Raw genomic sequence first — 23,892 nt, forward strand, 5'->3', positions numbered from 1 at the left:
TGGATACTCTAAATTCTGGCCCATCAAATGATGTAATTGCTCTAATGAAATAATCCCAAAAGGGTGACTATGATGTCGATATACTTTAAAACAAAAGGACAACTCCGAAAATGATATACGGTATACCCATTCGCTTATTCAATTCCTTCTTTTTTCTGTCATCTGTCTTCTGATCTTAATTAATCACTGAATGCTAATTCAAATATAACCCTGATTCGTGCGAATTCTTTAATTATGACAACAATCGTATACTACCACCAAAGATTGTGGTCTATCCATCTCAATTTATAATTCATTGTGTCAAGCGTCTCGGCCAATTAGATAGTGTGTATATGTAATTAAAATGTTAATTAGATACTAATCAATAATAGATTAAACATGATTTATTGATTGAAGTAGCGCGTTCTTATGTCATGAATAACGATGGATATTTCAAAATAGACTATGATCAAATGCCAAGTGTTATAGAATATAGAATAGTGAGAATCACGTTATTATTAGTATTTAATACTGGACTCTAATGGTATAAATTGTAAATAAATTGATATATACGTATAATGAGTTTGGAAGAACTTTCCATAAATAAAAATAAGATATTTTTATGCAATGGATGAAAAAGGAAAGTATCCTTATTTTTAAGGTTTCAATACATAATTGGTTAAATAAGAAAATAGGTATAAAGAAAAGTGATTAGTATTGTTAGTGGATAATGAATCTTACTTTAAATGACATATTTCTAAAAATAGAAACATCACTCTCTTTACTTTTTCTCTCTCTTACTTTATTACTTTCACTTAATTCACAAAACAATATTTCACTACATAAAATCTCGTGCCGAAAAAGAAATATTTCACTTAAAGTGAAACGGAGCGAGTATTTCATTAGAAAAAAAAGCTTTTTAAATTAATGGTCACCTTATTAGAAAGAATGTGTTGCCCATGGCATGTGACTTTTTTTTATGCATTTAGAAAGACTCAAATCAGAAATGATGGACAAATCTTCAACGTACAAAAGAGATTCAACATGATAGTAAAATCAACAAAACAACAACTAACAAAAGGTCTACAAAACCAAAAAAAAAACACGCACCACAACAATCAAGCAATAACACCCAAGGACACCGCCAAAGAAAGAAGAATAGAGAGAAAAGTATATCCACAAGTTTCACCAAGCACCATACTTGCTACTTCATCCGTCCGCGAATAAGAGTTTCATTTCTATCCGGCAAAGATTTTAAAAAATGTTAAGAAAAATGAGTGGATAAAAGTTAGTGGTATATGGAACTCACTTATATTTATTAATTTAAATGAAATGTGAGTGGAATGTGGGGTCTATTACCATTTATAGTATAAATGAACTGAAACTTCTACTTGCGGAGGAAATAAAAAAAATGGGACTCCTATTTATGGATAGAAGGAGTAGTTTTTAATCTCCGTTCCAAGCTCTGGCACGTGACTTCTTTAGTGGCATGAGGCCTTCAAGATCAAGTCCAAGACGGATCAAAATAAATATATTGTGAAGTGTGTTGTTTAAGTTTGATTTTTTTTATTTATACTATAGAAATAATAAAAATTGAAAAATAAAATTGAAAGTGAGCAATACGAACTATATGTAGGGGTACAAAATTAAATTAATAAAATCCAAACATAAGGTATCAGAAATGCAATTTCCCCCAAAAACTAAATTAATGCAACATTTAACTTTAATTTTATTGAAATCGTATTGAGGATTATTTTTTCCCTTGTCTGGTTTGAAAGCATCTTTCAATTATCACCTAAATATATAGATCACATCCAAGAAAGCGAAATTCTCAATGTTGGACCATCAAATATCGCAATTTACACATACATATATATCATCGTTAATTGCATCCGATAATTCCACAAATCAGATCACGGTAACATTAAAATCAAAAGGACAACATGAAAGGAAATCTACATTTCTTTATTCATTTTTCGTTTCTTTAGAAGATAGTGTCATTTTTGCATTTTTCATAATAGCAAATGCTCAAGCAAAACATTGGGATATACTCTAAAACTCCAATATGAAAAATGACAAGTACTAAGCTACATAAATAAGCACAAATAAACCAAAACAACGGAACACCCAACATACTACGAGAGAAAGAAAAACCCTAAGGAAGATATATACCAGTGAAATAACATAAACCTAATCTCAACATCCAATCCAGAAAGTATAAGCTGAAGAGGTCTACTTGCATTCTTTCATATTGATTTTGCAAGTTCTATATGCAACTTTTTTTTTAATGCAAAGTTTTAAAAAATTGACTCATCTGCATCACTAAAAAATTGCTAAACTTAAAATATAGTTTCATGATTTGTAAACAAACACAAAAATACAGGTACACATTATTAAATTTGGTCATCTTATCATCTATACTATGGAGTACCTTATATACGATATAGAAATGTTTATATGTTTATCCAATAATGCAGGCATGGGACCTCTTATTAGTTGTGTTTTTGTGCCGCCTTCATTTATTACGAATAGATAATTAGATAATTTATTCATACTTGTGTGAATAGATAATGGGCAATTAAATCTTATATGATATTTTTTTAGTCACTGAAAAAAGTGTGATCCGCCTTAGAGAGAAATAACATACTACCAAATATCGAAAAAGGCTAATGTTTGTGGAGTATGACTAAGGGTTGTGGCGGATACTGATGTAGCAGCATATATAATACTAATATATGTTGAATGGACTTGTACACGAAGTTTGGAATTTGATTCTGTTATAAGTTCGTCTCAGCTTCCATGATTCACGTGTTATTTTATTTATATTCTACATTTTGTTCATATCTAAAAATTTGATAGTAACAGATTATAAAATAAAGGATTTTGATGTTCCGTTTTCATATTTCAAACCAGCTGGTAATGGTATACAAAATCAACTTGAATTTAGTTACCTTTTTTTTCATTTTCGATAAATTACTGATATCAACTGGTGATATCACTAGCTAGTACTATAGTTTCTAGCTATTATACTAACTATTTTCAGAAATGATGAAGTTTCGTTAATTTATTTAAAAATCTCACATTTTATAAAAGCTTCAATCCGGTGTCTGAAAATTGAATCAATAACTTCTTGTTGGATTCTTGTGCGGATACAAAAAAATGAGCTGGAATATTAATTCCTTATAATTTCATCTTACTACATTTTAATGATTCCAATGAAAGTAACTGGTATTAATTTATTGTATATTTCACATAAAGGCGATCGAGTTTATTTAAATTTTTTTTACCCCAAAGTCATTTTTGTAAAATACTCCTATAACTATAACCCTTAAAAATTACTATACACTAAAATTTTTATTAACCGATGTTCTACTGTTAGAAAAGAACAAAGTGGGCGCTAGCTAGTTCTTAGTGATATCTTATCTTGTGGGCTCTATGCAATCGTAACCTATGAAATTTTTGTACGAATTGTTTAAACAATAGGAGTACATAAAACCAAGTTTGAAATGATCCGATAGAGATTCCTCACTGGATTTTTGTATCATATGCAGCCCAATTATATTAGTATTTTAATAAATCAAATATTCACGAGATATATTATTTTGATGTCGACATTATTAATCAGGGAAGAAACCAATAGAGCAATAATTGGGGTCTGATGAAAATGAGATTCTTGATTACTACTCTCCTGATGTTCCATAATAATAAATTTATTTTGTCATTTTAGTACGTTCCATAATAAGAGCATCTACAATGGTGGCGAGCGGACCGGCTAGCCGATCTCCGGCGCTAGCCGGTCCGCTCGCCGAACCATTGTAACCGGCTAGCCGAATTTTGGCGAAAAAATCGGCGAGCGCACGCCGATTTCCGAGCGCTCGCCGATGCGCTGGCCGCCATTGCAGGCTCCGGATCGGCGAGCGGATTTTTTTTATTTAATTTTCAAAACACTATATATACGCGATTTGCACTTCATTTTCATTTGCACCGCTTGTTTTAACGAGTATTCTCTCTATCTTAATTTCTATACAAGAGCAACAACGCGAAATGGATAACAACAACGAAGGTACTCCAGTGACGAGCGGGTCTTAAACTCCCTCGGTACCCGTGGGAGGTGGATGGGGTCCGATGCCCGACGACGAGGAGTGAGACGGAGGCGGGTTTTTTTTAATTAATGTAATTTTTTTTAATTAATGTACTTTTTAATTTTAATAATATAATTGAATTTTTCCGTATCTGTGTCGTAAATTTAATTCCGTATTTTGTGTGATTGTTAATTATTTGTTTTATATAATTTTGAGTGATGTGGCTAGGCTATTGATGGGCTATTTGCTTGTTTTGATGATGTGGCAATATGATTTTTAGTGCTGATGATGTGGTAGAAGGAGTTTGTGGCTAGGCTATGGCTGGGCTATTCTTATTGTGGATGCTCTGATAAAGTCATTTCCATTTTTAGTAAAAGTCAACATATTTCTCCACACCTACTTTACTCTCTCTTATTTTATTCTTTCTTCATCTCCCTACCTTTTTCATTTTCCATATTATTCTCCCTTTTACTTTAACTCACCTAACACAATTTTCTTAATCTCCGTGCCGAAAAGAAACGCATTCATTATAATGGAAAAGAGGGAGTAATATTTTGAGAAGTACTAAATGCGTACTCAGATTTATATATGCCAGACCAAATTATTACTTATCGCACTCACACATACACACACTACATTGTGCAGAGAGAAATTGTGGAGGTAAGCAATTCATTAATGAAGCCATATAGAGAGATTCAAAACTAATTATAGAATTATAGATTCAACTACTACTTCTGTGCGCTCATCTAGCTTTGTGAAAGAAAGAAAAAATTCAAATACTATTTGAATTTAACAGGTATCTTTATGACATACTTACATTTCATTACAATAGATCATAGTATAAAACTATGCTATGCATGTGTAATTAGTGCTATTCATATAGATATAGCTACTATCTCTGTTAAAATCATCTCTTCAAATCTCCTACATACTTTTACACAATAAAATAAAATTTTATTGCTTGGATGTCGCGTGTGGAGTAACTTTCTACATTACATTATTGATAAACTTCTCGATCAAAATACTTTTCTATTGCACTGTTATTATTTTTATTAGTACTATGTTACTTAGTATTTTGATTATTCGGATGTAAAATATTTCTATTGCAAATTTAACATACAGTGAAAAATGGACTACGAGATAGCTGGAATTGTTGTAGCCCTTCTCCTGTGGGCAGCATGGGCCGTATCGACGGAGCGGCGCCACCGCCAGCTGGAAGAGCTAGGGCGCCTCCCACCCGGGCCACGCCCGTGGCCCGTGGTGGGAAACATGTTCCAGCTGGCGGGGAGCACGTCCGCCCCCCACCGCTCCTTCGCGGAATTGGCCGGCAAGCACGGCGCCGTCATGACCCTCCGGCTAGGCTCCATGACGACGGTGGTGGTCTCCTCGGACGAGGCCGCGCGCGCCATGTTCAAGCAGCACGATGCCGTGCTGGCTGGCCGCAAGATCTACGAGTCCATGAAGGGCGACGTAGCCAACGAGGGCTCCCTCATCACCGCCCAGTACGGCCCCCAGTGGCGCACCCTCCGCCGCCTCTGCACGGCCGAGTTCTTCGCCGCCGCCCCCCTCGACGCAATGCGCGGCGTCAGGGCCAGGTGCATCCGCCAGATGCTGCAGTGTGTCAGGGACTCCGCCGGGGCAGAGGCGGACGTGGGGAGGTTCTTCTTCGTGATGGCGTTCAACCTGATCGGAAACCTGATGTTCTCGAAGGATGTGTTGAATTCGGGGTCGGAGAGAGGGGCAAAGTTCTTCTACCACACAGGGAAGACGATGGAGTTCGCTGCGAAGCCGAATATGGCGGATTACTTTCCGGTGCTGAGGTGGGCGGACCCGCAGAGGATAAGGAGGCGGACGCAGTTTCACGTGAAACGGGCGTTCGATGTGGCGGGAGAGTTCTTGAGAGAGAGGATGAGCGAGAGAGAGGAACTTGATGAGGAGGAGAAGAAGAAAGATTACTTGGATGTGCTTTTGGAATACAGAGGTGACGGCGTTGAAGGGCCTGCCGTCTTCTCTTCAACCATCATCAACGTCATCGTCTTTGTAAGTTCTTCCGATTGCTCTTATATTTGGTGAATTTAAGTTTATAAACGTGAAAACTTCGAATTCTGAAAATAATTTCTTCTCACATAGTAGGTGCTAAACTTAAAACAAAATTACAGGACAAATAGCTAAATAAATCACGAAAAATAATCAAATTTGGATTTGTCCTAAATTTTTAAAAATTGGAATGATTAATTATCAAGTTTGGGGATTTTGCAATTATCTCATACATCGTGCATCTATGAAACCATTAATGATGTGACAACCAGATTTATCTGCGTGGACAAAACGACGATAATATAAATGATTGTGGGATAACTGTAAAATCTGGTTGTCATCACTCATCATTGATCACGGGTTTCATTGGAAAAAACGACGTACGAGTCAATTTTGAAATTCTAAAACTTGGTGATTTTTCATTCCAGATTGGAAAAGTACTTGACAAACTAGAATTGGACTATTTTCATGATTTATTTGGCAATTTATCCAATAATAAATATGAGGTGAAAAGTCTTTTGGAATAACATTTTAGTGGTTGGATATATTGCTACATAGTGTGTCAACCAATTATAATTGTAGATACCATTTCTGTCCATGCTTGCATATTTTCGAAATTTGTGTCTGTAGGAGATGTTCACTGCGGGGACCGACACCACCACTAGCACGCTAGAGTGGGCGATGGCAGAGCTCCTCCACAACCCGAACGCCCTCCAAAAAGTCCAGACAGAGCTCCGAACTGTAATCGGGACTGGAGAAGAGGTACAAGAAGAAAAGCTGGAAGAGCTCCCATACCTAAAAGCTGTAATCAAAGAAACCCTAAGATTGCATCCACCACTCCCCTTCCTAGTCCCCCACAAAGCCATGGAGTCATGCAAATTGCTAGGGTTTCACATTCCCAAAGAAACCCAAATCCTTGTCAACGCTTGGGCCATCGGAAGAGACCCCAAAAAGTGGAAGGATCCGCATGAGTTCAAGCCGGAGAGGTTCATGGATCCCAACACGGCGCCGGACTACAAGGGCCACCACTACGAGTTCATACCCTTCGGCTCAGGACGGCGGATGTGCCCGGCGTTGCCACTCGCCGCGCGGGTGCTGCCGTTGGCCTTGGGGTCAGTGCTGCACTCCTTTGATTGGGTGTTGGGCGGCGGAGTTAAGGCGGCGGAGATGGATATGAGCGAGAGGATGGGAATCACGCTGAGGAAAGCTGTGCCGTTGAGGGCTATACCCATTCCATATTCCAAATAAAAATCAGCATGCTCATTCCTAAAAGAGACATAACGAAAATGAAGATCGATCATGTTGTGTTAATTTGAATGTTGATTTAGACCGATCGAGGTTGATATAAAATTGGTTGTTGCTTGTTAGGATTGGTGGGGAAATAAGATCTTGTATTGGATTCCTTGTATATAAATATATACTCCATATGTTTGGAATTGTAACAATTGTTCACGTAGATGTTTATGTTTCTTAAATAAAAAAGAGAGTTAACAAGAAATTTGTTAGTGCATTTTGTTAAACATGGGTCGAAGGACTAGGAATGTTGGAAGCGAACATTGAATAGTGTAATCAACTGATGGTTTTGTAGTAGTATTCCCTATTAGTACGTTTCCTCAAGGTTACAATCATTTTATTCCTGATTAATTGTTTTTCTGTTATTGATCAAATTAAATAAGAGAACTTATCCTAAAAACTAATAATATGTTAGGAGAAACAATCCATTTAATCTATAAACTCCATATCAATTGCTTTTACAATCAACGTGGGACATTAAGTTCATTGGCCTCGTTGGTCATGACTTGTTCTTTGTCAAACTACCACTCTGAGTTCTCGCTGGTCACAGCCACCTGCCGGGAACGGGTCTAGTGTGTAACATGTTGTGGTGCAAACCTGCCACGTGCCCCCGTTCCTCATCCAATTACGTATTGTCGTGCAACCAACTTACAGATTATGCGAGTGATGAGTTGCATTTTATTTGATTTTTAATTTTTTTTTAATTAAAATTTTAAAATTTTAAACTTTTTTGTTTACTTGCTTCAAACTATCCGTTTTTTTATCGCTTCAAATTATCCGTTTTTATTTATTTACTCGCTTCAAACTATCCATTTTTTTCTTTACTCGCTTCAAACTATCCGTTACCCAACGAATTCAAATCTTACTATTTTGGACAGTTGAATACACTTGTCAAACTATAATACAATTAGTAGATTTGGAAATTATAAATTTATTAAACGTTGATAAATTTGCAAAATAAATTGTCAGCAAAAAACATTATGAATCGAACCTCAGACAATACTCAAATAGTCAAATGATTTGAGATTTCAAACTCAAACAGTATCCACCGGTGACTTTTATCCGAAGTTGAATTCCGGGATGCTTGAGATAATATTTTCAAGAAACATTTATTTAGGTACTACTACTTCAATATTTCGCGAACAAAATTAAATAAAACAAAAGATCCCAAAATTATATACACCCATAAAACATTAATGAATTTGCATATATAATCCCTTACCAAAAAATAATAAATCCTTTATAATGAAACAAAAATGACTAAAGTAATATGCCAGCACATCACCAGGGATTTTGATTTCGAAATTAATTCGACAAATAATCCCAAGAATATGTTCCCAAAAAATGGATCTCCGAATTAATTTAATTCCTTATCCTTATTTTAATACGAAATAATACCAACCGTAAGTTAGCAAAACAAAATTAAAAGAATATAAATAATTCCGAATTATTACTAAATGTACTTTACTATATCGTAATCTCCACAATAGCAAACAAATCTCACCAATTATTTAAGAATTCATAATTATGTAAAACAAAGAAAAATATTATACCCTCTCACTTTTACACACCAAAAACTTGCAGACAAAATTGATTTAATTCTCTCTTATTTAAGAGCTCAAATCAGAAAATAAAGCTGTAGAAATTGAAATCAACAACAAATAAATTTTTGGTTGAAACTTTGTGGCGCCATTTGTTTCCACCTACTAATCTTTCAAAAAAATCAAATCTTTTCCTCCTCTCGCTAAATTTCTACTACTCCACAAAGCTTGTTAAAAAGGAAGATTTATGGAGGTAGACAGAGAGAGCGCGGATTCCGGCTCGCTAAGCGGAAATCCTGGCTTTGATTCGCCACCGCTGAGTGGTGGCGATTATGCCGCTCACGGCGGAGTTGGTGGTCCCGGCGCCGGCGGCGGTGGAATGGTTTCTGAGGTGGTGGTAAGTATGGAGAAGAGCGCGGCGGCGGTGGAGATGGGCGTAGTGGTGATTGATGGTGGTGGAAATAGCGATTTAGCGACGGTGAAGAAGAAGAGAGGGAGGCCTAGAAAGTATGATGCCGATGGCAACTTGAATCCGGCGTATATTAAATCCCCGACGGTGATGCAGGCCGCCGCCGGCTTTACTATATCAACGCCAAGGTCGTATGACAACTCCTCCGCCTCCAAAAAAGGCCGCGGTAAACATTCAGCTACCGGAAACTGGCAAATTTATGCTTCTTTAGGTGAGTTTGTTTAATTTATGCACTGTTGCAATATTTTTTTTACTTTTACATATTGACGATTTTCTCAAAGATTTCATTTTTGATTCAATGTTGACTTTATTTTCCTGTTTTTTTTTTCACATTTCTGCTATAATCTTTTGTGGTTTGAAAAGGGGAAAACTAATTGCTAGTGTGATTTCAGATTAACTTTTTCTCTAAATCTTAACTCAGAAAAGTCAATGTTTGGGGATTTCATTGTCTTCCTTGTTGTTTTATAGTACTACTCTATTGCTCTCCCCCAAAATTAGGGAAAATGCAATTTCAGAACTAGGGTTCTTTATATTCTAGTATAACCTTTACATTTTTCAGGTGAATTGTTTGCAAACACAGCAGGAGGGGATTTTACGCCGCATGTTGTGACTGCACATACAGGAGAGGTAATGACAATCGATGTTGATTCTCAGACAGAATCTTTGTTACAAAAGTTTAACTAAGAATTAAGTATATTTTGCAGGATGTTGCTGGGAAGATACTCACCTTTGCTCAGAAGGGTGACAGAGGGGTCTGTGTTCTTTCTGCTAATGGATCTGTCTCCAATGTTACGCTTCGTCAGCCTGGTATGTCGGGCGGGCTACTCACATACGAGGTATTAATGCTCCTTGTCCACCACAAAACTCACAGAAGTTGCTGATGATGTTTTTGTGGTTGATTTGATATCTGATTAAGGTTCCATTTGCCCTCGAATGGGCATGTTTCGTATGATAGATTCAATAGCAAACCGATTCTTTCATTTTTGTAGAAAACATGGCGTGTAAAGTATAACCTTGAAACTTTGAACTGATGCAGGGGCGTTTTGAGATTTTAACTCTAAGGGGATCATACACGGTTTCTGATAATGGTGGAATGAAAAGCCGATCTGGTGGATTAACCGTTTCACTAGCCAGCCCTGATGGTCGCGTAATAGGTGGTGGCATTGCCGGTCTGCTCATGGCAGCTAGTCCAATCCAGGTCCTCACTTTCCCCCTTGATCTGAATACATCCATATAAGTTTCTTCTCAGTTCATTAAATGACATCAAAATACATACACATCAGATTGTAGTTGGGAGCTTTGTGCCAAATGGTTTCAAGATGCAGAAACAAAAGCAGCAGTGCGAGCCAAGAGTTGCTCCTTCAGTCCAGTTCCCTCTGTCCACCACAGTGACTGCAGCGACTCCAATATCACAGGCTCCACCACAGACGAACGTCTTTCCCAACCCGGCACCACAGTACCTGGGAGAGCCCGACAACAGCTTTTGCAATAAAGAGCATCCAAATTCCGCATCCACTGATAACAACACTGCTGATTGGAATGGCTCTGATCACAGAGTTTTGTACCCTGACATTAACATTTCCGTATCTGTCGAGGAGCATTGATCAAAGGTAGTCACTGTTTTAGTTGGTGTTTCGGATCCGGTTAGCTCTAGCATCATATATTCTTAGTCATTGCTAGAAATCACCAGATGTTTTTTTCTCTTTACTTTTTTGTTCATGACTCTGTTTCTCTTTGAAATTATGTTTACTTGATTATCTCAGCTTATAAGTCTAATCTTTGGAATCTAAAGTGGATATATACATAGAAAATCAGTCACAAACAACATAAGCTTTAAAAAGTAGCTCAGAAACATAACTCCATAGATATATCAAGCAAAATACTCATCAACATGAAAAAGATACTTCATACTGCCGTACATTTTTTTGTTGAAAAACAAGTTTATTATAAACATAGGCATCCATCACATTAAAACATTTCACTTAGCAGAAGATTCCGCAACAGAATCTTCAACAACCTTGCCGTGGCGGCGAACAACCTTGCTGTAGAAGTCCCAGTTGGGGTGGGACGGCGTTATCGCACGCTGTCCCAACGGATGATCCTTGACGTATGCAGTAACGTCGTCTGCATCTGCGACGGCGTCAAGATATTTCCGCAGCTCGCCATTCGGACCTAAATATGTATCAGCCCTGTCGTGCTTCTTGTACGGCTGCGGGAATATAGCTGTGTTGGGCTGCGAATACAGTTAGATCAAAGCTCGGTCTTGCTATTTTTTCGATATAATTTGAAATCTCGATTAAAAAAAAAGAGTAGTTAGTTACCGGATTGAGAAGGGATACGTGAGGTTCATCATCAATCAACAGAGTGTTTGAAGCAGAGTATTTCCCTTTGCAGGTTCTGCTCCCCCACACATCTTTCAATTCTTTCAGAAACAGTGGCTTCTCCCCTTTGTTCAAGCAGTAAAATCCAGACTCTTTGCACTCTTCTTGTGCCTAAAAAAATCAGTACAACCCAAGAAAATCAATACTGTTAGTACCATTTTTTTCATTATGTATTACTTACCCAAACGAATAGCAACTTGTTTCTGTTAGCACTCCCACCAGTGATATTGGTTAAAACACCTTCTATGTTATGCCTGAGCAATCATGCATTCAAAATCATAGTAAAACATTATTCATACATAACTAAATATGAATGGAAAAGAAAGAAAGAGAAAGAAAGAAATAAATGAAGATTAGAATTACTCTCTTGCAGAAGACCACAGAGCAACCTCAAACCGTTGAAAGCAGAAGTTGAGAAAATCAGTGCAAAACGGCCTCTTAAAAACTGTGACATGAAAACACAAAATCAAGAAAAAAGAAGATAATATTATAGTAGAAAATACAAAAAAAAGTGAGGAATAATACCGAGAAATTTGCCATAAACAACATCGGGGCGAAGGCCTCGAACAGTGGCCTTATCCTTGAGGTGAACTCTGCTAACAAGGAGGCCGCCTAGGCAGAGAATGAGGAGCTTCTTTTTCGGGCCGAGATTGAGTTTGTCCAGAGACAGACCGAGCCCGAGATCAGTTTCGGGCTCAGAGTCATCTTCGTAGTCACTGCTCTCATCGTCGGAGGCTACCAGAATTTTCTTCTTTGGATCAGATGATTTAGCAGACATTTTTTCTCTTTTGGAATTTGGCAAGTTTAGTGGAAGTTATATACTAGATGGATTGGAGAATTCAGAGGGTCTACGCTTTCTTTTTCAGTTTTGCTTTTTACTTATACATGACTCTTGGAATTCTTATACTTATTCATTTTCAGTTTTGATTTTTTATTCGATTTTGTTATCATATATTCGTATAAATATAGAAGATGGAATCATGTCGTTCAAAATTTGTTGAGCGTTTCTGACTATGATAACGGTTCTTGTTTTCGGAGAATATCATTTAAGAATTAAGAAAGCCATGGGATTTGATCAGTCAAAAATTATTCTCCCATTAAAATTGTAAATCATGCCAAAAAATTATTCGATTCAGTTAAAGCACTTTTTACATTTTTTGGTTTATTACTTTGTACTAGTACCACTACTTATTAGTTACTGCTGTTTTTTTTTCTTTTACTGTTTATGATTAATTTTACCCAAAGCTGCAAAGGCTAAATCCATTCATATCCTTACAACTATAGTAAGATCAAACTCGCTCTTTCAACTAAAATTTAGAACTTAGAAGCAAATATAAAGAATTATGCCTTTAATTTGTTGGATGGTTAAATTAATTAATCCATCTATTTCTCTATCAACCGTTTTGCAAGATTGCGACAAGCAATTAATTTGTTAAGGAGACTATGCTTTATTAGTCTAAAGTTGTTTCCAAATAATTAAAGTGTATTACTCCTATAATTTTTGTCCTTTCCAAATTATCCTACAGAAGACATGTAAAAGCATAATATATTTGGTTTACTTTCAAAGTCTTTGTATATAATTATGTTGCATATTATGGGTACGTACTGTGTATGGCAACCTACAAGAAGTTGGGTGTTTATGTGGCGATGACTAATAACTAGTTGCATATTAAAGATTTTCGTGTGTGACAAACAATTAAATTACAAGCTGCAACAACCTGAAACCTCGAATTCCAATAGTTACTACATGAAAGAGGTTGGGAGTAAAGTCTATTAATTATTCTCAAGTCGCTGAAAAGTATGAACTATTTCATTTTTAGTCCGTCGTCTTTAAAACGTATACACTTTCTAATTTTAAAAACTTCTTTTTCTCTAATGAGATGAGACTCATTCTCTACTAACAATAATTTATTTATTTTTTTCTTTCCATCTCTCTCTTACTATATCAATTATAGATTAAAACACGTGCCGCACCAACTGTTTATACTTCTTAGGGACGAAGGGAGAATATGCTTTCTTTCTCTTATTTCAAATATTATACTTAATTTTTTTTACAAATTTTTGTATGGATGGTAGATAATTGGGCTTAACTTAAGATATTAAAGCCGAAATAATATTATTGTAAAATTTTAAAATAGAATAGCTATAAAAACTAGATTTTATATTAGTTTAGGAGGAAATTAGTTAATTAATTATATAATAGTAGTACTAATAATAACATAATTTTGGAGGTATACGTGTACCTTGCGCAAGTCCACCAAGAAAAGATTGATTTAATGAAATTTTGGGGCCTACGGTTTGCTTTTTCTTTTTCAGTTTTGCTTTAGCTAATGTGATGGCTGCTGGAAATTGGAACTGCGAGATCTTTTTCGTACGATGAAGTGGGACGCAAAGGCGAAGGCAGCTTCCACGATTCTTCTTCGCAATTACTAAAAATATTCGACATTATCGGATCAATTTTGATTTAATTACGTTAGGTTGGATTTTTTTCGTATATATTTATTGGGGTGCATTAAGGTCCCAATACCCTTTTAGTCTTAAACATAAAACAAATCATAGCCATTAGATAGATGGATTGGATTGGGTGGATGTGATTTAAATTGCACAGGCTACATTATTTCACGCATAATGCACATTATGGGGGCAGAATTGTAAACACGGTGCTTATTAAATCTGTTTTAAAACTGCAGGTCCTATAATTCCACGGGATAATTATGAGAGACGATTCACAAACCACTCTCTCTCCGTCATTCCACTCTCTTTCATCTCTCACATCTCTCTAACCTTCTCCCACATCCAAAACCCTAACTGCCGTATTTTTTAATCCAAAGAACAGATTTCACCGTCGATTGACCGTGCAAACATGATTTCCCCTTCTTATTCTCATCATTCGAAGGTCTTATTTTGTTTTTAGGTGCAACCAGGAGTCGCCGATTTTTCTAAAGCCCAAAATCAGGTAAATATTTGGACCAAAAAGCAATGAGGGAGCAAGAAATTTGTTTTAGAAATTTGATGTCGTTTTTTTCTTTACAAAACTAGAATTTTCCTTCCAAGAATGTACATTGCGATTCAGTAATTCGTTCATTATACGGGTTAGGGTTGTACAATTTCTAGTTTATTGAATATTTTGTATGTGTTTTGTATTCTTCTATGATTACTACTTATTCTAACAACTGTTTCTGGTATATTGATTGATGTCAAATTTGGATCTTTGTTCATTCTTTTTTTCGCAAGAAAAATTGTCAAATTAGCAGCATGTAATATGCAATTGTCAAAATATTCAGTTGTTGATCCCTAATTTGATTGTGTGTGCTTGTAGTATTCGTTTTTACATAAAGGTAATCGATTGCTATACATGTTTTGCGGGATGTTCTGTACATTTAGTTCATTACTGAATAAGAGTGCTACATTATCCTCAACTAGTTTGTTACATTATTCTCTATTATATTATCACATTGTGCTCTTTAGTGTTCATGACTGTGCTACATTATTGATGTGCATGTTTTACATTATGACATGTTCTATTTTTACAGCAGTGCACATTACATTATGTGCACTCACATTAGAAAAGTATTTACATTATACTCACTATGTGATTTACATTAGTTTACATGTTATTTACATTATTTATTAATGTAAATATTTATTTGCTAATAATGTAATTCCGTTATGACTAGTAATAACGAATGAATCTGTTTCTGAATAGGTACAAAGATGGCCGGTGTTGAATTCGATAACGACTTCGACGATGACATGCCAATTGATGTGTGAAAACAATGATGCGTCCGTCTATATTAGATTAGAATGTTTTTTATTTTAAAGTAAGAGGGTGACAGAAAACAATGAATGGTTTGTAACTTACGTTTTGAAGAATGTCTAATACTTGGGAATATTGTTTTGCTAATGCATTGTACACTATTCTCTGCAATCTGTACATTATTCACTGTTATGATTATACATTATTAGATACTATTTGTACATTATTTATTGTACCAAATCTAAAACACACATAAAAAATAAAATTTAATTCATGTTGTGGTACTATACCCTAGCCCATGGAATGATAAACCCTAGGGAATGAATCAAACTTCCCGCTCTTGGTGATAATTTTCATTTGTGAATGGGTACTACAACCTAGCCTCATGGATTACTAAACCTAAAGGGCATGAATTCAAGTTCTTTTCAATATTATTCTCTTCAATCTGTACATTATTCAGTGTTACGAATGTACATTATTAGATACTAATGGTACATTACTTACTATACCAAATCTAAAACACACATTAAAAAATAAAATTTAATTAATGTGATGGTACTATACCCCAGCACCATGGGTTGATAAAACCAAGGGGAATGATTCAAACTCCGTGCCCTTGGTGATGGTTTCTTTTGTGAGTTTGTACTACAACCTAGCCCAATGGATTGCTAAACCCAAATGGTATGGATTCAACTCTCGCCAAACATTAAATACTTACACAGGTATATCATTTAGTATGACGCATGTACATTAAAGGCCACTTGGCACACATTATTTAGTTCTACTTAGCCTAAACATTATTCCCTAAAACACGTACATAATTTAAATTTGGACTGTACATTCCTAGACATTACGCGTACATTATTTCTTGTACATTAAGACCATGTTTGATTGGCGGGAAAGTAAAGTTGGCAAGGAAAATAATTCCTGGGAAAATGAATCCCGGGAATATGATTTCTAATAACTTTATTTTCCCGTGTTTGGAAAATATCAAGATTTGAAAGTATATATTTGACTTAAACACTAAACTAAAAATATACTTATCATTTTTTATATATAAATAATAATACATAGTATTTAATAAATTATTAATTACAAATGATAATAATTATATTATTTTATTTATTATTACAATGGATAGTTTAAATATGGATTATACATCATAATATATAATAATATAATAATAAATAAGATTATTATTATTATTATTATTATTATTATTATTATTATTATTATTATTATTATCATTATATTTACTTAATTTTTAATTGAATAAATTTTATAATTTAAAATTTCACTACAATTTTATTGTTAATTACTAATTTATAAATTAATAATTATTATATTATTATATAATTATAATTAAATTTAATTATTTAATAAATTATTATTATTATTATTATTATAATAAAAATAAATATTAATAATATAGTTATAATTATGATAATTTGAATTATAGTTATTTATTATCTTGAAATTAAGTATGGTTTATACTTTTAAATTATTTTTAAAACATTGTAATAAATAATAACAATAATAATAATGATAATAATAATAATAATAATAATAAACTGTATTATATTGCATTAAATATATAAGAATCCTAAAACTGGGAAAAAGAATATCTAAGAAAAGTTAAGATTCAGAATCCTGGAAAGTTGTACTAACTTTCCTTGTTTTAGGATTTTGATTACTTTCCCAGTTTGATTAAAAACGGAAACAAACACAGGAATTTAAAATTTAAGAAATCAGATTACTTTCCCAGACAGAATCCTGGCTACCAAACATGGCCTAAAAACTGTCAATCATGTACTTCATAACATTATATTCCGTTATTAGTTTCACACTTCTCGCTGCACCTTTGTAAATTAACATGAAATATCATGGTATGGAAGGAGGTAAATTATACTAATAAAGTAATTATTAAAAATCTGAGAATGGACATCTCAAATTTATGAAACGTGAATTAAGGAGTTTGTAGATTAATTTGATATACTAAGTATATTTGGGGAATGAAAATAATAGGCGTGTATGCAGGGAATAAAAAAATAGCGTGAATTATGGGCAATTAATAACTGGCGTGAATTTGCTATTCCATTATTGTCCTTTTCAGTTTTTTTTAATAATTAAACTAATGATAAATGGCATCAAAATCAACCATCAGATGACAAAAATCAATGCATGGAATTAGTTTTGGGTTTTGGCATTATTTAGCATTAAGGATATGAAAATCCCTATAGAGGTGCATTATAATGATAACCCTAATTTCCGTAATAACCCTATAACCAAATCTGGACCACACATTTTTAAAATCACGCGGTTGATATTCAAACTTAGATTTACTTCATAAAAAAAGCGCGGGGGTAAATATGTCATTTCGCTCATGATAAAATTTACGTATCCAAATTTCGCTCATTTTATCATTTTATCAGTCAGTCAAAAGTATCATTTTATCAACTCAGAGTATCATTCTGTCCGGGAAAACTATCATTCTATGCAATAAACCTAACATATATCATTTTATCATTTTATCAGTCAGTCAAAAGTATCATTTTATCAACTCAGAGTATCATTCTATCCGGCAAAACTATCATTTTATTAGTTTTATGTCATTTTGTCACGTTAAAGTATCATTTTATCAGCTTATATGCAATTTCTTCGGCTAAACTATCATTTTTATAAGGTTACTGTCATTTTATCCGCTTAGATTATCATTTTATCAGGTAAAAGTATCATTTTATTAAACAAAAATGTTATTTTATACACCAAAAATACCTATCATTCCATCGGCTGAAAGTATCATTCTATCCGGAAAAACTATCATTTTATCAGTTTTATGTCATTTTGTCACGTTAAAGTATCATTTTATCAGCTTATATGTAATTTCTTCAGCTAAACTATCATTTTTATAAGGTTACTGTCATTTTATCCGCTTAGATTATAATTTTATCAGGTAAAAGTATCATTTTATTAAACAAAAATGTCATTTTATACACCAAAAATACCTATCATTCTATCGGCTGAAAGTATCATTCTACCCGGCAAAACTATCATTCTATCGGCTGAAAGTATCATTCTATTCGGCAAAACTATCATTTTATGCAGTAAACCTAACATTTATAAGTTAAAAGTATCATTTTATCAACTCAGAGTATCATTCTATCCGGAAAAACTATCATTTTTATAAGGTTTCTGTAATTTTATCCGTTTAGATTATCATTTTATCAGGTAAAAGTATCATTTTATTAAACAAAAATGTCATTGTATACACCAAAAATACCTATCATTCTATCGGCTGAAAGTATCATTCTACCCGACAAAACTATCATTCTATCGGCAGAAAGTATCATTCTATCCGACAAAACTATCATTTTATGCAGTAAACCTAACATTTATAAGCTAAAAGTATCATTTTATCATCTCAGAGTATCATTCTATCCGGCAAAACTATCATTCTATGCAATAAACCTATCATTTTATCATTTTATCAGTCGGTCAAAAGTATCATTTTATCAACTCAGAGTATCATTCTATCCGGCAAAACTATCATTATATGCAATAAACCTATCATTTTATCATTTTATCAGTCAGTCAAAAGTATCATTTTATCAACTCAGAGTATCATTCTATCAGGCAAAACTATCATTCTATGCAATAAACCTATCATTTTATCAGTCAGTTAAAAGTATCATTTTATCAAGTCAGAGTATCATTCTATCCGGCAAAACTATCATTCTATGCAATAAACCTATCATTTTATCATTTTACGTGATATTTGGCGAAATTCAGAAATTAAATGAGGGATCAAGGAATGAAATTAATTTTCAATATCAATATTGTTTTAATATTGGTGATGATCTAAGGACCTACAAAGAAGCTATGGCTTTAAGGGATGCTGCATTTTGGAAAGAGGTAATCCAAGATGAGATGGATTCTATAATCCAAAATAATACATGGAAACTGACTGATTTACCACCTGGGTGTGAACCTTTGTATAGTAAATGGATCTTCAAAACGAGTTGAAGGTGGATAGAAGCATAGACAAATATAAAGCTAGATTGGTTATCCAAGGCTTTAGACAAAAGGAAGGAATTGATTTCTTTGACACCTATGCTCCTGTTGCAAGGATTTTCACAATTAGATTATTGTTAGTACTTGTTGCTATACATAATCTAAAAATTCACCAAATGGATGTTAAGACTGCCTTTTTGAATGGTGAATTGGATGAAGTGATTTACATGAAACAACCAGATAGCTTTGTCATGCCTGGTAATGAACATAAGGTATGTAAATTGGTAAAATCTCTTTATGGACTAAAGCAAGCCCCCAAGCAATGGCATCAAAAGTTTGATGGCGTGGTGTTGTCTAATGGTTTTGTATTAAACCAAGCAGACAAGTGTGTATATAGCAAATTCGACACTACTGGTAAATGGGTGATCATTTGCTCATATGTAGATGACATGTTGATCTTTGGTACTGACCAAGATCAAGTGGATAAAACAAAGGAATTTTTGTCATCTAAGTTTGAGATGAAAGACATTGGGAAGGCAGATGTGATTTTTGGAATAAAGATCACACATGGAGAACAAGGAATTTCCATTTCTCAATCACACTATATTGAGAAGGTGTTGGATAAATTTAATTTCAAAGATTGTTCTCTAGTTAAGACTCCTTTTGATCCTAGTGCAAAACTCGTGCCTAATAAAGGAGTTGTTGTGAATCAGCTTGAGTATTCAAAGGCTATTGGATCACTCATGTATGCCATGATTAGTACTATACCCGATATAGCCTTTGCAGTTGGAAAATTGAGTCGATATACTCACAATCCAAGTTTAATCCATTGGCAAGCAATGAATCGAGTATTTAAATACTTAAAAGGAACCACGAATTATAGTTTGTCTTATTCTGGATTCCCTTCTGTTCTTGAAGGTTATTCGGATGCAAGTTGAATTACCAATATGGAAGATCATTCTTCCACAAGTGGTTGGGTATTCCTTCTTGGAGGTGGTGTTATATGTTGGGCATCAAAGAAACAAACTTGTATCACAAATTCAACAATGGAATCAGAGTTTGTGGCATTAGTAGCAGCCGTTAAAGAGGCTGAATGGCTAAGGAATTTAATTTAAGAAATTCCATTGTGGCCTAAACCGATATCACCTATATTTATCAGATGCGATAGCGCAGCTACCTTGGCTAAGGCATATAGTCAAGTGTATAATGGAAAGTCAAATCACTTATGTGTTAGACATAGCATGGTTCGTGAACTTATTACGGATGGTGTGATTTCTGTGGAGTTTGTGAGAACTCAACAATTTAGCGGATCATTTGACCAAAGGGTTAAGTAGAGATCTTGTGCACAAGTCGGCTATAGGGATGGGATTAAAGTCCACTACAAATCTCTGATATTAAGATACCCAATTCCCATTTAGTATGACACTAGATGCTGAATTCAATGAGGAAGGTTTAATATTTTGAGATTGGAACACATTGAATAATTATCCCAAGGTATGTGTTCAAACCTACAAGTTAAGGAGGTTGAATGTATATATTCTTAATAGTTCTATTGAAAAATTGCATAAGTAGGTGCAAGAATATAGGAACTACCTATATAAGCATGAAGGTTAGCCGCTTCAAGAAGCTAGGACTTGGCTTCGACAAGTTTATGAAGGATAAGGACATAGGCTAGTAAATATAGTGTCGAGATAGAACATATTTGTATGTAAACTTTTGTGTACATTATCTTCGTGTATCAAAGTGAGTTCCCATGGTTCAATCCTTAGATACACCATGGGTATTCGAATGTATGGAATGTATAATGTACTAAGGTGAAATTCAATCGTTACGATATTTCATTTATGCAAAAGTTTGAATTTTGAGATGACTTGTTTTAGTTAATCAAGGATTGCACTAAAATAAGGGATGATTGTTGGATATTTTAGTGTAATTGAATTAACTTGATTGATCAACGTGATCATAATGAGACATCAAATAAGTTGGAAGTGCGGAGTGTGCACTTATTTGAATTCGTTATGACTAGACGGGGTTCGGGGGCAGCGCCCCCGAGTAGCGGGGTCCAAGGGGCAGAGCCCTTGGCTGGAGCTGTACAGAAAATTCATTAAAGTTGCTGTACAGAAAATTCATCCGAAAAAATATTTTCTGATAGTCGAAGGACTAATTTGCAATTTTAGAAACCCTTTGAAAATCGGTTAAATTCGGTTACCCAAAACGAAGAGACGCAACTCTTCGTGAAGAGACACAAAGTTTCATTTTAACCTCTTCTTATTGATCAATTTTCGGTTCAAAAAAGGACATACAGAATCAACTTACGAATATCTTCGAAACCTGAATTGTATCCGATCAAATATTGGTAGAACCGCCAAATTGATTTGATCCGAAAGTGTTTCACGCCTTTCAGGATATCCAAATAGTTCACGTTTTTGTTTAAACTCCCTAACACCCTCTACATTTTCTACTTAACAAATGTAATCTTCACAAACTTGTTATCTTTGGTAGCATTTTAATTTCTTGGTTATTTATTTATTTCAGTAAATGCTTGATGACAAGAATGCAAGAAATGTCGCTGGACTATCACTTCACCGTGGAGCAAGAAGCTGGCTCATCTACATATATATGCTTTATTTGGCTTCAATGGTGATCAATCATCCCTTTATAACAACATAATTCACTGGGGTTGTTGGAGGTAGGGAGAGTGAATGAATGGGTTGTTAGTGACAAACTGGGGGATGCCCACAAGTTTAAATCTGCTAACAAAACATTCAAGACTATGCAATTTTTGTCAACAGGTTCGGTTCCACCTATTGGAGCTTGTGTGGATATTACGGCGTCGTATTTGGGAAAAACCAATATTTCGTGGTGTACCTCTTTGCTCAAGCAATGGCCTTCTTTGTCGTGTTATGTTGGCACCTTTGTATCCTCTTAACACCACCTCATGCCTTTCTATTATTTATTTCATATCCGCTTTTACTATTTCTTTATCATACCTTCTCGTATATACAAATACACTCCCTTACAATAATGTATTGCAATTCTCTTTTCCCCCTTTATTATGAGTCTATCACTATTTTAGCCACTCAAAAGTGACTCTGCATAACTAAACAAAAATCAAAAATCAAAAATCAAAAATCAAAAATCACAAATGATTGTAAATGCAATCAATGTATGTTGACCTATACTATATATATGCATCTACGACATTGAAAAAGTTCCAAATGTCATCCAATTAAAATTTACTCCCTCCGTTCCTTCTCATGTGATGGATTTCTTTTCGGCACGGAAATTAATAAAATTATATGTATTGAGTTAAGGTGGAGAGAATAAGTATGAGAGAGGAAAAAGTAAGAGAGATAAAGAGAGAATAAAGTAAGAGATAGAGAGATAATAAAGTAAGAGATAGAGAGATAATAAAGTAAGAGATGGTTAAAGTTTTATTTTTAGTTAAAAAAGGAAATCAATCATTTGAGGTGGAACAACTCAAAATGGAAAGTTGATCACTTGAGGTAGGACTGAGGGAGTAGTAATTATTTTTTTTGTGTATATAAAAAGTGACATTGACCTATATTTATTTATTGAGAAAAAAATAATGCAATTTATATATACAATACTACTATTAAATACTGATACGGAAAATGTGAACATTAAATTCAAATAAACTCGTAAATGTTGTGTAAGTTTGAATAGCTCAGCTAAGTAATAAGGAAGTCAACTTTGGCGATAATCTCCAACTGATTTCACATCATAGGTTTTACTAACAAAAGTTATGGAAAAGCTCCCTCCTTTAATTAACTCAGAATTATTTTGGACCACCTTTGGGGTAAATTTAGATTTTTGTAGGGGAGACTCATCATATAAATGAAGTTTGGGTTGTTATAACAATTAATTACTCCTACAATTTATTCTCTATCCAATTTGGGCTAAGTTGTTTTTAGAGCCCATTTATGCAGATGCCCTAAACGGCCGAAGTAATTTGGAGTAATTCATCTTTCCCAATTACTAGTACTAGTTATTTTAGATATTGACAATATTAAAATACTACTACTATATTTTAAAGGAATCATAATTTAAATTATATGATTATCATAATTTAATAACAAGATCAACCTTTTGTAGATATTCAAACGATCAATGCCCTCTATCGTTGGTTTAAAATGATAAACAAAATTTGAAATTATTACTTTTATACTATGTCAACTAAATCCCAATGTTATTAAAAAATTATGATTTTCTATTTATATTCTAATCTCATATACTTTAAATAGAAATCAAACTGTCTTATGAGTAACATCATCGTTGTATTCAATGGTAAAAGAAGGGGGAAATAATAGTGTGCAAGACC

At 34.2% G+C, this 23,892-nt stretch overlaps 3 protein-coding genes and 1 long non-coding RNA gene across 5 annotated transcripts; 3 read left to right on the top strand and 1 right to left on the bottom strand.

Annotated features, from left to right (window-relative positions):
• The first annotated feature begins 4,597 nt into the window (after positions 1-4,597).
• Positions 4,598-7,596, top strand: LOC121765388 (iridoid oxidase-like). 2 transcript variants are annotated; one of them, XM_042161526.1, is made up of 3 exons: positions 4,598-4,721; positions 5,184-6,101; positions 6,729-7,596. In XM_042161526.1, the coding sequence occupies exons 2-3, from the start codon at positions 5,190-5,192 to the stop codon at positions 7,344-7,346; spliced, it is 1,530 nt and encodes a 509-aa protein (XP_042017460.1). In that variant the 5' UTR covers positions 4,598-4,721; positions 5,184-5,189; the 3' UTR covers positions 7,347-7,596. The 2 variants fall into 2 exon arrangements, with proteins under 2 accessions (XP_042017460.1, XP_042017461.1); XM_042161527.1 differs by having other exon boundaries at positions 4,718-4,857.
• A 1,377-nt stretch (positions 7,597-8,973) lies between these two features.
• Positions 8,974-11,186, top strand: LOC121765390 (AT-hook motif nuclear-localized protein 7-like). Its single transcript, XM_042161528.1, has 5 exons — positions 8,974-9,612; positions 9,961-10,028; positions 10,106-10,237; positions 10,438-10,599; positions 10,685-11,186. Exons 1-5 carry the CDS (start codon positions 9,180-9,182, stop codon positions 11,003-11,005), a joined length of 1,116 nt encoding a protein of 371 aa, XP_042017462.1. The 5' UTR covers positions 8,974-9,179; the 3' UTR covers positions 11,006-11,186.
• Positions 11,187-11,242: 56 nt separating this feature from the next.
• Positions 11,243-12,637, bottom strand: LOC121765391. Its single transcript, XM_042161529.1, has 5 exons — positions 12,308-12,637; positions 12,146-12,227; positions 11,964-12,036; positions 11,723-11,893; positions 11,243-11,634 (listed from the first exon to the last, which is right to left on the bottom strand). Exons 1-5 carry the CDS (start codon positions 12,558-12,560, stop codon positions 11,380-11,382), a joined length of 834 nt encoding a protein of 277 aa, XP_042017463.1. The 5' UTR covers positions 12,561-12,637; the 3' UTR covers positions 11,243-11,379.
• Positions 12,638-14,508: 1,871 nt separating this feature from the next.
• Positions 14,509-15,765, top strand: LOC121764863. Its single transcript, XR_006042644.1, has 2 exons — positions 14,509-14,738; positions 15,489-15,765. It is a non-coding gene; the product is annotated as an uncharacterized LOC121764863 (long non-coding RNA).
• Positions 15,766-23,892: the final 8,127 nt, after the last annotated feature.

This window comes from Salvia splendens, chromosome 14 (genome assembly GCF_004379255.2).
Source record: "Salvia splendens isolate huo1 chromosome 14, SspV2, whole genome shotgun sequence".
Classification (NCBI taxonomy): domain Eukaryota; kingdom Viridiplantae; phylum Streptophyta; class Magnoliopsida; order Lamiales; family Lamiaceae; genus Salvia; species Salvia splendens.